The following is a 17,330-nucleotide window of genomic DNA, read 5'->3' as shown; positions in this document are numbered from 1 at the left end:
CCATCAGTAGTAAACCATAATTTATGGAGGCTGAAATTTCTGGATACTGTGTGGAGTTTTACAAGTCATAATTTGCCTTTCAGCTTTTAAAATTATTTTATTTGTGTGGGCAGGCATAGCAAAATCAGCAGTGTGGGTTCTCAGATGATATACAGCTTCGTGATTTTTATGCATTGATTCATAAAAGTTGGACTAATTGTTTATGGATATGTTTTATTTGTCAAAAGTTAAGTAAAATCTCCCTTACTGGGCACCAAGACTATCAGAAATTATTTTTATTAGATTACCACCCCCACCCCCAAATCCGTCCCCTGCAATACCAGAATGGTGTCCATACAATGAATACTTCCTGTTGCCTTAAAGTGGATATAAATGATGTGTGGATGTCCAGAAGTTGTTGAATGCCAAATGCCATCACTCTCTGGACAGCAGAGCTAAGGGTCAGAGAAGGTGGGAGTCAATAAGATCTGGAAAGTCATACAAATGCCAATAAATACAATTCAACTTACAATTGCCTTTCTGCCCATTTTCTTAAACAATTCTGATCCTCCCCCATTTTTTATCCATAGGTATTTGCCCTAAAAGCATTTAAATAAAGAAAATAAATTCTTCCTGGATTGATGTCTGTACCAGATGACTAGTTACAAAGGAAGATAACAAGCACTCTAATGATTTAAAATGTCATGAATCTATTGGCATTTCTTCTGAAGAAACATTAATAAATATATAGTTCCATCCATCCTTTTCTCTGGAATTTCTATTTTATATGGTTCCCCCAATTTCTTTCCATGTGTTACTCTCAGTAGACTGATACTAGCCTGGCTCTTATATTGTTTACCTTGCACTAATGTTAAGCTACAGTTAAGATGTGGCCATACACATGTTTTTACCATCATCCTCTGCAATTATTATACTGAACAGTAAAGCAAGTTTTTCCTGATAAAACCTTTCCCTGCTTCCTCACACTTTACTTTGTTGGTTCTGATCTTTCCCTCTGGGGCAAAAAGGAAAAAATATATATTCCCTCTTCAGGTTGACAATCTTTAAAACTGCAATCATATCTCCCCTACAGACATATTTTTGGTAGACTAAAACTACCCAGATCCTTCTCATAGCATGATTTTATAATTTTATACTATTACAGCAAAAGGAAAATCTATTCCAATTTTATTAGCCACTGTTAAAATTGTGGATTGTAATATTTATCATAGATGGTGAATAACAGGAGGAATAAATGTACTGCAATAATACCTTAGAAATTATTACAGAAAGGATTTTTTTAAAAAAATAACAATGTTTGATTCTTCTGAACCCTTTAAGTATCCTAGAAACCACAAAATTCCTCCTATTTTTATTTCATGATCAGAAATAGATTGGAAGAGGAAATATCCGATTTTGATATCCAGTGCTTTTATTATAGAGAAAAAATGTAAACCAAAAGACGCAGCCATTAAATAATGATCCAAACAATCATGTTTCAGTTTAATAATTTAATGATGCTTCTACAAACTTCTGTGTCATGATACAGTTATACTGGTATTGTAAATCTTTAAATAGTTTCCTCTTACATCATTCAAGCCAAGTTTGGAAAGTATTGCAACTTTCATATTCACCTAAGACCTGAGTAACAAAATTTACCTCAGCTGAATGCAATGAGAAACAATAATAAACTTTTCCTATTTTAATAATAGTCTTTTTAAAGAAAGCATCAAAGCCAATTAGATTTTATATAATAAAAATGAAAAATTCACTCATAATGAATCTAAATGCTGTTACTACAGATACTATAGGCTTTATCATTTAAACCAATAATGTACTGTCCCTGTGTATAGGTGGAACTAATGAGCTATGTAATATTCTGGATGCTTGGTTTCCAGTCCACAAATTCTTGCACTACAAATAATTAATCTATTATGTTTGTGGCAGTGTAATCAGGAAAGCATGCTCTCTTAATTTATTTTCCTAATGAATTCTGCATTAACTAAGTGCCAGACATGTACAAGAAATGTCTGTCTGTCTATCATTTTCATCTATTATCTGTCTATTTATCAAATTTATATGGCCATTTATTTCACGAACAAAGTGACATAGGAGCAGACAACAATCCTAAACTCAGTTAAAGTGCAATTGTGTTGTTATTATATAACTTAAAACTATAAAAATACTATAAAAGTTCTAAGAAAGGGAAAATGTTACAATGAACCCACCCAGTATCTCACCAGTCCTCTGGTGTCCCCAGGCCCAACGGTACTCCCAGCTTTTGAGGGATTTCCAGAAACTGAGCCAGTCCCACTTTTTTGGGGGTGGAGATGTTCCATAAAGTGGGTGCTACAGCAGAAAAGGCCCTATGCCTAGGATATTGCTACTTATTTAAAAATGCCTTTATTATCTTGTGATAAACTATTTGCCAGAATATTTTCTTTAAAAATCTGAAATAAAAGAGAATTTCAACAGAAAAAAAATTCACAAATATCTTCTGAATTCCTGAATACCATCTCTCCTTTGAATAACATTGGACTAAAATTGATAATGGTAAACAATTAAACAACTGGCTGCCACTTTCTTCGTGACTCAAACCCCAAATATCTATGAGACCTCCTGCTTCCAACAATATCTGTCCAACAAAATCCAGTAGAATCCCCCCCCCCCCATATTTGGATGGCCCTTACTCCCAGTGCTTAGTGCTATTAACACATTATTCCATCAGCTCTTGTGGATGAAATGTCATCTTTCTCTCTATGACAATGGAATTTTTTCTTTAAATTTTTTGCTTATATTGATAAAAGTTCAATAATAATGATTTGTTTTCTTTTTATATTATCTTTTCACCAATTAGCAAGAGCTGGGATATACATTAGTTAGAGTCATTCATAATTGAAGCAGTCAACAAATGTGATAAAACAAACAAACAAAAAACCTCTACCAGATACAAAAGAATCTAAATACATCAAATTATAGGTAGTATTCAATTTATGACCATAATGGAGCCTGCTGATTATGTCCTAAGTTGTGATAGTCATAAAATAGGTTAGTATTTGACTGATCGATTTTACAACCTTTCTTTGTGGAGGCCATTAATTAAACATGGCAATCATAAATTGAATGTAATGGTTGTTAAGCAAATGCCAGTCATTAAGTGAATCCATTGTTTGCTATAGGTTTTTTTTTTGGTCAAAAACTGGCTTTTTTCATGTGCTAAATATTGTAAGTGCCAATAAGGCTGGTAGTCGAGTATTCTAACTTCAAACAATCCCTAAGCAATTGATGATAAGTCAAGAGTCACTTGTATGCTGCATGTTTTTCTTACATCTAATGTGGAAAATGCAATAGAGGTGTAGGGTGTAGAGATGGGAAACTGTGATGCAAGGAGAAATATGCTTGTTATTTAAAGTTAGATGCTTTCCAAATGATTTAAGACAGAATACCATCACTTTGATAAAGTAACTGCTGATACTAAAAATCAATCCAGGATAAAATCTGAATGCTTAAGGCTAAAAAAAGAGACAATAACAGTACTATGCTTTCTTATGAAGTCTAGTCACTACTTTTATATCACAAAAATACAAAATTACAAATTCCATCTATTGTCTTCTCAAGACCTGAATCACTATGATCTCATGAAAAAAATAAGCAATTCATAAAGCCCAAACTGTAAATTTTACAGGAGACAATATCAGAACCTTGGCAAGAGTACTATCGATCAAAATCTGTATTGTGTGATAATCAATCAGTCTATAAGCAGTAATTAACCAAGATTGTATGTATTGTAATAGAATACCTGAAAACAAACAAGTATTTGAGCAGCTATAAGGTGCATTATATACCATGTTTCCCCAGAAATATGACAAGGCCTAAAAAAAGGCCATATCAGATTTTTGGGATGGGCAAAAATATATGCCTCTCTCGAAAATAAGCTCAGTGGACAACCCTTTTTTCAGCCGGGCAGAGCACCACTCACCGACTCAGCAGTATCCTGAAGACACCAAACTGCATGAGCAGGGGAGGGGGTGGACTGGCACTTGCATGGCTTGGCACCTTCGGGATACTGCTGGGTCAGTGAGTGGTACTCTAGAAGGGAAAGTGCACTCCCGGAAGACTCAGCAGCAGGTGGCTGACCCAACCGGCTTCTCAGAAGAAATCATCCTCAGTGCTGGGATGGCTGTGGCAGCAGCAAACCTGGCCCTGCAGGGAGAGATGGCCCAGGTCGTGGTGAGGACTGTGAGGTACATGAGCGGGGAGAACAGTCGCTCACGCATACACACCCGCCAGGTAGAGTGCCATTCACCGACCCAGCAGTATTCCAAAGGCACCAACCCAGGTGAGCCGGTCCCCCCTTCTCCCTGCTTGCATGGCTTTGGTGTCTTTGGGATACCACTGGGTTGGTGAGTGGTGCTCTGCCCAGCTGGAGAGGGGAATTGCCGGGTTGCTGCTCTCTTGCGATCGGGCTCCTGAAAAGACTGGCTCCAAAATAATAAGCCCCCCTCCAATAATAAGGCTATATTTCAGGGGATAAAAGAATATAAGACCTGTCTTGTTTTCGGGAAAACACGGTAGCTGCATTCTATTTGTATCGTATTGATAGGATGAGAGCAACAGTATAGTAGCTTACAAGCTTGCATAAGATGTGCATATTTGTGGCTAAACAAAAGTTTGGTTGTACTTGCAGACAATAATGATTATATGATCCTTCAGCTCCTTCAATGTTACATCTGTCACTGCCCAAGCATATGCCACAATACTATCCTTACTGTTAGCAGCTAATGTTGCATGTGACAAAGGTATGACTAAATCTGATTATTTTTTTTTCTTTATTGCTCAAAAGTCTTATATCAAAGTCTTTATTGACCAAAATCATGATAAGCAGAAATTTCTTGAGTGTGTGTAATTATCTGCTAATCATCATGGCACTTGGATGTTTGTGGCTTTGAATATAACATAATTAACTGATCAATAGCATGAAGGAATGGTATGATATCTTGATGTCTCTGATACTTAAATGAAAGGAGAAAGATTCAATAGGCTTAAAATAAGGAGTCTGATTTGATGGAGTTAATACATGCAAAGAATTGATGTAGGTTTAATTATGAATAAACAATTTCAAATGTATATCAGAAATTATGACATTTATTTTTCCAGCAGGCGCTACCTTATTTCCGTATCATCTAAGCTGGTGCGTTGAATGCAAAATAGAAGAATTATGTATGTATTTTGATGTTATATACAAATCAACAGAAGAGAAGAACATTAGAGTAAAATGATACAACAATCAGTCTCTGTTTATGTTTTTTAACCCTATAAATCCCCTCTCCAAACCATAGCATCTATATCCCCTAAGATAATAAACAGTGACTCTGTTAACCCATCATTCTTAACTGGGTTGAGGGTAGGATGATTAACATGTGTGAATGCCATAATCTGATCAATTAATGCTAAAAAGTAATCCAAAAGAATTATATTTTAGTTTGAATGAACCGTGGGCTGTTTCAAATTAACTCTATAATTAATCCCTTCTAAGGAAATGTGTTATAATTTTTTCTGTAAAAAGATGAAATCCTAGAAAGATCTTGCATCAACACCTAAGGGCTTGGCTAGGTACTATGTCTCTGATTCTTTTTAATTTTAATTCACTGGGCCACATACAGAAGTAGAAAAAAGGCAAAAGGAATCCACACCTAATTGGATCATAATGTTGGCCTCAATAGCAAGCCAAGCTTTGATAGCTTCCAATCTTCTTTGCACTAGGTTGGAGCACTCAAAAAAAATATTGCTTCATGAATGACTAGGTCATCCTCAATCACACACTGCTGGCATAAGAGGATGAGTTAATTACTACAGAGTGCAGATAACTTGGCCCACAAGTCATCTGAAAACTGCCAGCAGGTTTCATTGATCATTTCTTAAATGTTCAAAAGATTTTCTTTCCCCAAGTTTAAAAATGACTGTTCCCAAAGAAACCCCTCCCCCCCCCCAAAAAAGAGACAAGATGATTCAGCTATACATATATGTTAAGCTCATAGATCAGAATAAAGATCATTTCTAGTATCTGGAGATCAAAGCTTTTAGATACAAAACTAAGTGCATTACAAGGAAATAGTCCATTTGAGATTAAGGTAAAGGTTCCCCCACACATGCATGTTTCTGGCTCTAGGAGTGGTGCTCATTTCTCTTTCTAAGCCGAAAAGCCAGCACTGTCTGACAACGTCTCCGTGGTCATGTGGCCAGCATGACTAAAAACCGACAACGCACACAGCGCTGGTACCTTCCCACCAAAGCGGTCCCTATTTTACTACTTGCATTTTTACGTGCTTTCAAACTGCTAGGTTGGCAGAAGGTGGGACAACACTCCATTACGTGGCGCTAGGGATTCGAACAGCTGAACTGCCAACCTTCTGATCGTCAAGCTCAGTGTCTTAGCCACTGAGCCACCGCATCGCTTCCTTTGAGATTACACCTATCACATATACAATAAATACATGGATACAAGGAGTTGTGTCATATTGAGATATGGATGCTTGTAACACACATTTATATTCTACCAAGAGCTCACAGTGCTATAAATATACATTTCTTTTTTTTTCTTCTCTTTACAACAATTCCGTAAGATCAGCTGGTCTGAGATACATGACTGTCCAAAGACAGCTTTCTTAGCTGAAGGTCTCACAATTCTAATTCAACTTCTTAACCACACTGGAACACTATTGCATGGGTTTCTATATAAGGAAACCAAAAACTGAATTTTCAAGTTAGCTGAAGCAGAGAAATTCCACAGCATAATTCTTCAAAGAAATTGAAAACCCAGATATAATGAATACATATTTGTAAGTTACTATTCAAAAATGACTGTGCAAACCTTACAACTCCCCCAGGATAGCTTTGAGGATTATTAAATTCACCATACCCATTCATCTCTCCACAAAATTATTCTACTTGGTGCCGAAATAGCTCTTTTTAAAGTAATACTTATTTTATGTGCACAAGTTTAGTTCTAAAAAATATTTTTCTATTAGGAAACAACTATCTAGCTTATATTTTTTTTGAGTAAAAGCATATATTACAAAACCAAAACAAAACATCTTCTCTGGATTTTTTTATTTGGTTTGTTTATTTAATTGGGTGAATCCTTCAATATTTCCTTAGTCAAAACAACTAGAAGCTATAACTTTTGGATAGACTTCCCAACAAAGATGACTCCAATCAATTTAGCTGGTGTCATGTTTAAACTGGTTAATGGAAAAACTATCCATGTCTCAGATGAGACCTACAGCCTGAATTAGCTTCTCTACATCTCTGTTTTTATAGCTGCCACAGCAGAAGCGTATTTGAGCAATTTGACCTTGTCTGCCATTTGAAAATTCATGAAACTGGTAAATCAGATAATTGTTCGCATAGGTGGAGGAGATCATACTAAGTTGAGAGACTTAATTATTATTCTATTAATAATTATTCTATTATTATAATAGAATAACCTTGGAGCTCTCCTAGAGACAGCTTTTTTGCCCTCTAGTGGACAATACCAGCAGAGCAGACAATTCAGATATTTTGCCACCATGAAATACAATTCAATAAATTTGAGCTCCAAGTAATACTTAACAGACTGAAGACAGGATGGGCCAAAAGTAGATATGATACCTTTACCATGATGGTTAAAAAGATGTATAACTCTTGACCTACCACAACAACAAAACACCTCTGTATCAAATTATTAGAGGTGGAAAATAAGACTACAATTTATTAATTTATATACACTATATTGCCAAAAATATTCGCTCACCTATCCACATAATCAGAATCAGTTGTGAGCAATATTGTATGTGTGTGTTTGTGTGTGTGTGTGTAAGATTGAGATTGTCTTGGCAAAGTCCCACTCACCATCTTCAGGCTGGTGTTTTCGGCTTCGTGCTTGTGCGAGTAAGGCGTGGTCGGAGCTGTCGTCTTTCTATAAATCTTGGTAGGCCAAAAAACTTTGCTGACTCATTCCCTGCCTTATATTGTAGTAGAACTCATAGTATCTAACTGATGCCTTAATTGCTGCACCAAATTGCCTCTCAAGATCATATAGTCACCATTTTATTTTGTTTCTTTAAAGCAGGTCTGCCTGTAACAACTTAGCGCCCTTTGTTGCTGTATTACAACTCCCTTCTGCCCCTGCTGAATGACCAGTGGTATAGAAATATGTAGTTAAGCATCTTTTCTACTCTTGTTCTCAAGCCACAGTCATATTATCCTTCTCATGACCACTATCTGAAAATTATTTTAATAGGAAGTAAATAAGCTCAGGATTCTCTGTCTTTGATACTTTTTCCAAATAAAAAGCAAACATTGAGTATGCGTCAATGTTATTTACAATCTCAGCAGGTACCCATTAAGGTATCTTTTTTCCTTACTGTATTAGTGTTTTTCATAGCACACATTTTATAAGCAATTTCCTTGGACATTCCATTTTCTGCGTGCTTGTCCCTAAACTATTTTAAGTATATGTTTTTAAAATAACTACTAAACTTGTATTTAAAAAATCTGAGAAAGTGCAGATTCTAATGTATAAATAACATTCCAGATCATTCCTAAATTTAGCAAGTAAGATTTGGGTAATCTGGAATTAAAAGAACTACAGGTAACCCTCCACTTATGACTAGTTGCTTAGCGACTGTTTGAAGTTACAATGAATACTACAAAAGCTATCTACAACCCAGTTAATTCTGACGGCTGCACATACCCCTGCAGTCACATGATTACATTTCAGACCCTTGATAAGCAGCTGGTCTTTGTTGCTGGTTGCAGCATTCTGTGCTCATATGAAAATTATGTATAATGTGTTTTGCCAATATCCAGCCTTTTGGGCCAGTTTCCGATACTATGGATTACCCATAGTAATCCATTGGTTCACTTAATGACAGCTGCAAAAAAAGTTGTGAAATTGGGTCCAGTCTCGTAAGTATTTGTCACAATGATTGTCACAATGGAAATTTCAGGCTCCATTATGGTTATAAGTTGAGGACTACCTGTAAATAGCTTTCTCCTGTTTTCAGTGAATACGCTTAAAAATGCTTCACTCCACCACATGAGTGCTTCCCCTCCCAAAACAGACCACGCAGACAAACAATAGCCATGGCTTACTTCAGACACCAAGCGGTATTAAGGTCTGGCTTATTTTACTTGGTTTATAAATATGTACACTGTCTTAACTTGTGCAATGACATAAACCTTGGTTTATAAATTACCATCAGTTCTAACCCATATTTAGTCAAAAACCATCAAAGCACAGTATAGTTTATTTTGATGTAGGGATGCAATCCCACTCTGCTATCATACAATTCTTTATTAAAATATACACGCTGCATATTTTAGATTGCATTTTTAAAAGTTAATTTCCTTTATTCTGAAGATAACATTTCAGTAAAAGGGAACTACTCTCTTCTAAACCATATCATTTTCTCTGCACTGCAGTGTTATCTTGGTGTGGTGATGTGCCAGCACAAAATTTATAATATCAAAGGCAGGAGATAGTGGAACAACAATCCCACCCTCTTAAAAGAAAAGGGAATAGTTGCCATTGATTTCTGTGGGAATATGATTCCATCTCAAAACACAATCAAGAGGCTTGCAAAGTCCTTGCTGCCAAAACTGAAATACTTTTTTCATAGTTCCACAAAAATGAAAAAAATCAATAGAATTTAACAAAGAAATATATTTTATTAAAGTAGCCTGTGCTATTGCAGCAGTAGGTATTATTAAGCTTATTAGATTTACAATTACAAGGGAGAAATTATTAAATTTAGCTCTGTCACTTTTAACTCAAGTGATATATTATCATTGATCTACTATGATTCCACAGCTGTTCAATAACAAAAAGCAAACCAGCCAACCAGCCAACCAACAAAAACACCCCTGCTAGTGCTGATTCAGTCTTTTATCAGCCTCATATTCCCCAAAATCATTTGCATTACAAATTCCAAAATTCCCAACTAGCAGGTATTTGTTGAAAACCTAAGAAATATGGCAAGCACTCAGTTAGAAACACTATGTCAATAAGTTACCAGTGGTCATGAAGATAATATTGTAATAAAGCCAAAATCATTATTGTAGTAATTATCTAACTTTTGAATTTTCTCCTTTAGCTCTCTTTTAAAATCTACCAGAGTAATCTATCATCTGTCAAATCCTAAAATTATATGCCCATTTTCTTCTCTTTCATGTTTCAAGTTTTTACTGTATAGATATTTAGCCTTTCTTTACATATAGCAACTATTCCATTCCTGCCCATCCTGTAAGCAAATTGCTTACCAATTACAATAATTCAATTCTGGAACTGAAAGGAAACACAAAGATCATCTAATCCTTCCCTCTGTATCTCATCAGCCTTAACCCAATCTGGTATTATTTATTCACGAAAAGGACAGCAGTATACAACAGTGTGATAAAATCTGTGTCATCCAATGAATTTAAACACATTTATTATCAAAGTAATGTGCATTGCTCAATAAATAAACAGAAAAACCACTTTTATGGCCATAAAAAAGTTTGAAAGCCTATTTTATGTTGGACACCAAAAACGAATTAGACACATGGTAGGGAGTGGACTCCTAGGGTATACCGGTAAATTTTGAATTAAGATATATATTTTGAGAGTGAGAGGGAGGGAGGGAGAGAGGGGGAAGAAAGTAGGAGCTAATAGTCTTGTTAAAAATTATCATCTCAAAACTTAGACAACCCAAGGCAAGTAATCAAGTATGACTTGATCTACACATTATTAACCTAAGATTACACTCAACAGTATTCATTTCAAACAGCACAAATTTAAGTTTTCAAAACTTGTGAAATTGTACAAAAGATTAAATAAAGAGAAGGGTACCATGCACTTTCCAGATAAAAATGCAAACTATTTTACAAAACATGTTACCATTGAAGTATGCAAGTATGAAGAAAGCATCTGAAAATTAGCCAAGAGCCTGTTTAGATATGCATTTCAATAAATCTATTTCTTCTAATCTGGTTTTTGTAATTTCAACCAATTGTATTGAATTAGAAAGTTAAATAGTCCAATTGATTCAACCTGAACATTCCATTTGGTAAAGGTTATACATGCTTAAATGTTCATTTCATTGTCTCAAGGCACTGATGCACCAAATCAGTCTAAAAAATTGAACATGTTCTGAATAGCAGCAAATTCTCCAAGGTCTTTGGCAGAGAAACTAGCCCTGCTGGTTAAAATCTTCTTGGTGAAGCTAAGGTGGAATATATCTGGAATTTTCTGCACACGTGTCACTTTTCAGTAACTACCAAGCAATATTGAAATGCTATATTTAGATTCGCTGGAGGGCAACATCGGAGGGCTAAAAAATAAGCTAAATCTATGCCCAATATAAGACAAAAGGAACAAAAAATAAGGGTGTAGGTATTAAGTACAGAAGATAAGTAATAAAATTCCAAAAAAAACCATGGATTCAATAAGTGATCTCCATAGTTCACTTGTAGCTGAAATCCTGTAATTCAATCTTCTCTTATATTCACTTTCCAAACATATTATTCTATCAGAGCCCACACAAGATTCTTACCCAACAGTTTATCAGCAAAATTGTTTAACAATGGTTAAAATGCCATGGTTTAATCACAATGGATTGATTCACATCATATAAGTTTATTTCAAATTGCCAGTGTTCAGAGCCTAAATGACAAATAAAAAAATCTTCTGGTTCATTTTATTGTATAAATACAGTCACTTTGTATTTGTTGAATTTCACAGTATTTAACTTTTATATACTATATTAATGAATTTGAAAGAATACACAGCTGCCTTGGAATTATCCCACAACCAATCAGCAGGTCTGCTACTTAAAGTATCAATCTATCTGCTGTATTAAAATATCTATAGAATCCCGTTCTGAAAAATAACTATCTTGGTACCTAATTTCTACCTAACAATTACATGAAAACTCTTGATTCTACAGTATTTTGGTATCTATTTAATTTCTGAGCTATTACATGGGTAGTCCTCAACTTACAACCCCAACTGAGCCCAAAATTTCCGTTGCTAAGCAAAACAGGTGCTAAGTGAGTTTTGCCCTATTTTACAACTCTTCTTGCCACAGTTGTTAAGTGAATCACTGTAATTGTTAAGTTAGTAAAACAGTTGCAAAGTGAGTCTGGCTTCCCCATTGACTTTGCTTGTCAGAAGATCGCAAAGGATGATTACATGATCCCAGGACACTGCAACCGTCATAAATATGAATCAGTTGCCAAACATCTGGATTTTGATCATGTGGCCATGGGTATGCTACAATGGTCGTCAATGCGAAAAATGGTCATAAGTCACTTTTTTCAGTGCTGTTGTAACTTCGAATGGTAACTAAGTGAACTATTATAAGTCGAGGGCTACCTGTAATTTATTTATTAGATACTTTTTGCTTTCTTCTCATTTGGGAAGGTCAGAGCAGCTTCCCAGCAACTTATCAGCCAGGTGTTGACTTGTCTGAATTCTCCTGTTTCCAACAATGCATTTATGTCATCTGCTCAGAGCTATCCTCAGTTTCTAACCAGTAAATGATCTTCAACCAAATATGGCTTGAAGTTTAGCTGAAAAGAAGCAAACACCAAGGAGTATTATTTTTCTGACTCAAAACACATTTCAAAGCACTGAGAAATGTTATGACCGGATGACAATTGTTGGATTCCCCACTCCCCATGCATAGTGATTAGTTGTTCTCGAACAACTAATGATTGAAACCATCCTGAAGGGTTAACATGCTATTTTGGGGGGGAAGGAATGAATGAGTGAAATAAAGGGCGTGCATGCTTACACTTAATTTCATATTATAATGGTCACATGAATGACTGGATGCTGTATTTAGGAGATAAGAGTTTAAATCCCAGAAAAATTCTGCATTTCTCAGGTAGTCTTGTTAATTATATAGGTAGAGTGAACAGAAAGTAACAACTTTAAAGAAAAATCCACTTGAGAAAGCAGCTGTCAATATTAATGGATACAAGGATGCCACACACTGTAGAGGTCTGATGATATTCACCTGTTTATTCTCCCGTGTGATATATGTCATCAGTATTTTCAAAATATTGCTTTCTGTGTTGTCCAAGAATGATTTGTTAATGTAGTCCCAACAGTTCCAGAAAGTGAAAAGGCTGGGGAAGGCCAATACATATCACTTGCCAACCTTCTTTTTCCACTAACCCAACAACTTTCTACAAAAAAGAATAAATTGACATAGATCTGGCCCAAATAGCATAATGCTAAGGAATATAACCGTATTTCACTGAAAAAGCAAAAACATTCCTAAGGGAATTCACAACAGAATTGACTGAACTAGACTATCTAGGCACAAAATTTGCACTCTTGTGGGCCTGCAAAATCCTCAAACAATGGTTTTGTTTTTTTTGCTTCAGAGTAATCTGGAACATCTATTTCAACCCTTAAAAATGTTTCCTAAGAACAGGCTGAATTTTTCCTGAAATGTTTAAGGAGCAAAATACATGCTTAAATCTCTGTAAGGCTTTAAAGAATCCATGTTACCTTTTAAATCCCCTCAACTCCTAAAGCCAAACAAAAGGAGTCAAAAATTCAAAACACCATCAGCTAACAACCAGATTCTCCTGCCACAAACACACGTACACACACACCTTCATTCTTATGGTCATTTTTAAAAAAAATAATATGTGTTTTCTTTATCCATTTCCCAATGGTATGTACAATATTTGGCAGTTGTATATGAGCTGCAGTAGTTCTTGCATTTTACAGTTTTTCACTGCTCACCATTTCCCCTCTCTTTGTGTGCATGCAATACAAATACGACCTATCAAAATAAAATCCTTTTATTCACAAATTCTGTGTTTACCACATTCCTTGAATTTTTGGGTTACCTTTGTTGGCAGCAGACCAAGAATACCATCCAGTGTAATTATTAGAGAATAAATCTGGCGGTACTCAGTACAGTTTGCTTTGGAATAAATGTGGGAAGACTCTGCAGAGTTGCACAGTAACTCAGGAAGATGAGACCACAGGGTATAATCTCCTGTAGAGTGGGTATCACCCCGCCAGCTGTGTGGTTTAATGCTTGGGAAAGATTACATTTTTTTTTATGAAGCTTGCAGCAGACTTTCCTACAACTCTTGTCTCCCATTTCCTTAAACCTCTGCTCCCAATCAAGGAAATGAAAAGGCAGGAAACAGTATATTGCTTTATCTGAAAAGAATGTACAACTTTGTGAAACCACACCACTGCACTGCATATTTACACCAGTCAATAAAACTCTTGTTTGCAACCTAGAAGAACAGGAAGCCAGAGAATGAGATTCTGGCTGTGTGTTTGATAATGAACCCTCTTCTCATCATCTTCAATGGCATGGCAGGTTTTTTTTTTAAGATATGGACACAGACTACATAGAAGAATAGGTGCTCTGAAACGCACTTTTTCATCATCTTAGGAAGGTAAAGATTCACACATTTGGTGAGGTTGTGTGCTTGTAGTAATATGGATTGAGGAATATCACAAGAAATTAAAGATTCTTGGTGTTCTAAGAATGTAAATAGTGCTGAGCTATTTGCCTGTCATATCTTCAATTGCTAGGATTCAATTGCAAGCCATGTTGGTTTTGAATTCTGGGGATTGTAGTCCAACATCTCTGGAGGAAACTGGTTATTTTTAACCAGTCTCCTCCAGCATGGTTCTCTTCAGTCAAAGTGACAGGCAAATGGAGTGAGCCAACTTTATGATACCCAAATGCTTATTGAACAATTGTGTTTATCTTTCCTATCTTTTAGTGGGAGGAACTGGGCTCTTTGGCAGTCAATGTTGAGTTGGAGATGATTATTCCAAATTCTTACTGTAAGCAGGATATCTAATTCCTGCTTCTGACTTTGAATGACTGGGTGATAAGGAGAAGATTCAATAAACAATGCTATTCTCAGCACACAAAACTTGGAAAAGTTAATCCACTCAACTCCTGTTTCACAAATATATTTTAAAATCAAAAGTGGCCATGCTGATTCATGAAAACATAATATTCCTCCCTTCAAAATTGTAATTGTGCTTCATTCACCATTCTTGCTTATAAACCACAAGGCAGCTTGCATAAGAAACCAATGGAGTTTTAATCTCATGATTAGCCTGTGAAGTTGGGTAACAGCAACTAGTCATTAGTCATCCAGAAACTTTCCCTGTGGATTGAGGCTCTGAACCAACATCTTCTCAATTCTAGGTTGCTTTAAACACCCAACAAAGATGGTTTTGAACACTCTTGCTAAAAATATTTCAAGCAGACAAAATTTATTCAACAGGTGCCAAGAAAAAGTAGCATAAATTGCTCCAATGTTCCCACTGGTCAAAGGTAGGGCAACATCACCCTGTTAATGAGTAATCATTCTTGGCTTCAGAGAAATGGTCACCATATTATCCAACTCCTTTCACCTAAAATTACCTTCCTCAGGATGTAAGATCACATCTATACCATTGAGTGGTCTCTTCTACAGAAGAGTGTGTGACAGGAATCTAGCTGAGGGACAAGAAAAGTGGTCCCGAGGAAGTGCCCAGGAGCCTAATCAAACTGTGATTCCATCACACACACACCGATCCTGCCAGATTCAGAAGGAAGCATGTTAATCGTTATGTCATTCCAGAAAGTTCCTAGCTCAGCCCCATCTCAATAACTTTATAGTCACACTTGACAGTCTTCCTGTTGTTGTCCAACAAGATTAAAGAACTCTACACATGCTCCAAAACACTTCAAATATATTACATCAATCCTCCAGTTGAGAGAAATGTTTCCTTTTTAAAACCTCTGTTTGAGATGAAACCCTGGGCTATCAAACAAATCTGGTTAGTAAACCCAAGGTCTCAGATAAGAAATGATTTCCCACTGTGGACAAACACAAGCTTAAACCAGGAAAAATCCATTCCACAGACGTTTGCTCAGGGTCTCCCCCCCCCCCCCCGCCCCAAGAACTCTTCACCACCATCATCTCCCAGGCACGCTTCTTTCCTTACCGAGACTCTGCTTCGGTTTCATGGCTCCGATGAATTGTATCCGATCAGCCAAGCACTGCAAAAGTAAAAGCGCTCCAGCAGCCGCTACCTCCGCTTTCCAAAGCCTCGCCATCACGCCTCTCGGCAACTGCCCCTTTTCAGCCGCTTGCGCGCTCTTTGGTCTCTCGGGTGCGTCCGTTGGGGAACAGCAAAAAGGCGGCCTCTCTTTTCCGCTTGAGTCCCCGCACTTCACTTCCTTTAAATCCCGTCTGTAAAGTCACTTTTTCTCTCGACCCGGTTTCATTCAGACTAGGAGCAAGAGAGACAAGCGCCTGCGTCTCCTCTGCGTCCTCGACTGACTCTTTTCCTACTCGCGAAGCCAAAAAACGAGCTGAGTCCAGCAGCGCAATAACGGGGAAGGGTGTGTGTTTGCATACGCGTGGGGTGGATGCGTGCGTGTGGGAGAGTGTCAACAAGCAAAACCTGGTTGCTGATGCCAAACTCTCCCGAACTGTTCAGGAGAGTCCAGGAGGCAGAAATCAAAAGACCCAACAAGCAGACGCCCACTTCCAACCTCCCTCACCCCCTTGCATGCTCGTCCAGAGCAGAAATCAACGCTAGCGAAGGGTGGCTCTGAAGAAGATTGTGGGTTGATGTTTTTTACCTCTTAGTCAAACGTAACTTAAGTTAAACGAGGGTTTGAGGGAAGGTTATTAGGGAACAAATCCACCCAGAAGGAGGCTTCCAAATTATACGAGCCTCGAATTCCTGCGGTGCGATCCAGTGGAGAACTCCAATGGGCAGGTCTAGGACGAAGTAAGCTCCCGTTATTTTCCAGTTGACAATAGGTTGGGCTGGTCCAGGGAGACGCGGATGGCCGAGGAGCTCTCGAAAGAAGCGAGTCCCGTTTCCTCAGTGGCTTTAAGACAATGGGTAGAATCCTGCGGCGACCAGACCTGGAAGAAGACGGATTATCGACTGCCCCGTTCAGCAAGATATAAACCGAGGGCAAGCGCTTCACCCGCAGACACAGAAAGGCAACTTGCAAGGAGTCATCCGGAGATGCCTTCTCGCCTGGCTAGGCAGTGGGCGAAGCAACCCGGCGGCAGGCGAAAGAGTTTAGCTGCCACGATCGCCGCACCGCCCACTCCCACCACCCAGCCCGCTTTTCTCAGTTTAGAAAAGTCCCTTGTTTGGGGCAAGGCATAAAACCACCCGCTGCCACCGCCGCCTTCTACTTCCACCTTCTTCAGCCGGAAGCCGGTTACCCCTACCGAGGCGCTTTCCCGAAAAAAGAGGGAGAAAGAAAGAAAGAGAGAGGGGGGAGGGGGATAGATGGGTCTCTGGGCTTGCCACCTCCTCC

General features: G+C 37.5%; 1 protein-coding gene across 2 annotated transcripts in view; it reads right to left on the bottom strand.

Moving 5' to 3' along the window:
• Positions 1–16,418, bottom strand: part of PLXDC2 (plexin domain containing 2) — a 276,086-nt gene extending 259,668 nt beyond the window's left edge. For both annotated transcript variants that reach the window (XM_032237801.1, XM_032237802.1), the window contains exon 1: positions 15,989–16,418. In XM_032237801.1, the coding sequence (XP_032093692.1) occupies positions 15,989–16,100 (112 nt within the window). In that variant the 5' untranslated portion in view covers positions 16,101–16,418. The remainder of the gene's footprint in view (positions 1–15,988) is intronic.
• Between the last annotated feature and the right edge of the window lie 912 nt (positions 16,419–17,330).

Source organism: Thamnophis elegans, chromosome Z (genome assembly GCF_009769535.1).
Source record: "Thamnophis elegans isolate rThaEle1 chromosome Z, rThaEle1.pri, whole genome shotgun sequence".
NCBI lineage: Eukaryota > Metazoa > Chordata > Lepidosauria > Squamata > Colubridae > Thamnophis > Thamnophis elegans.
Note: the sequence above shows the minus strand (reverse complement) of the source record. Positions and strands in the feature narration are given on the sequence as shown.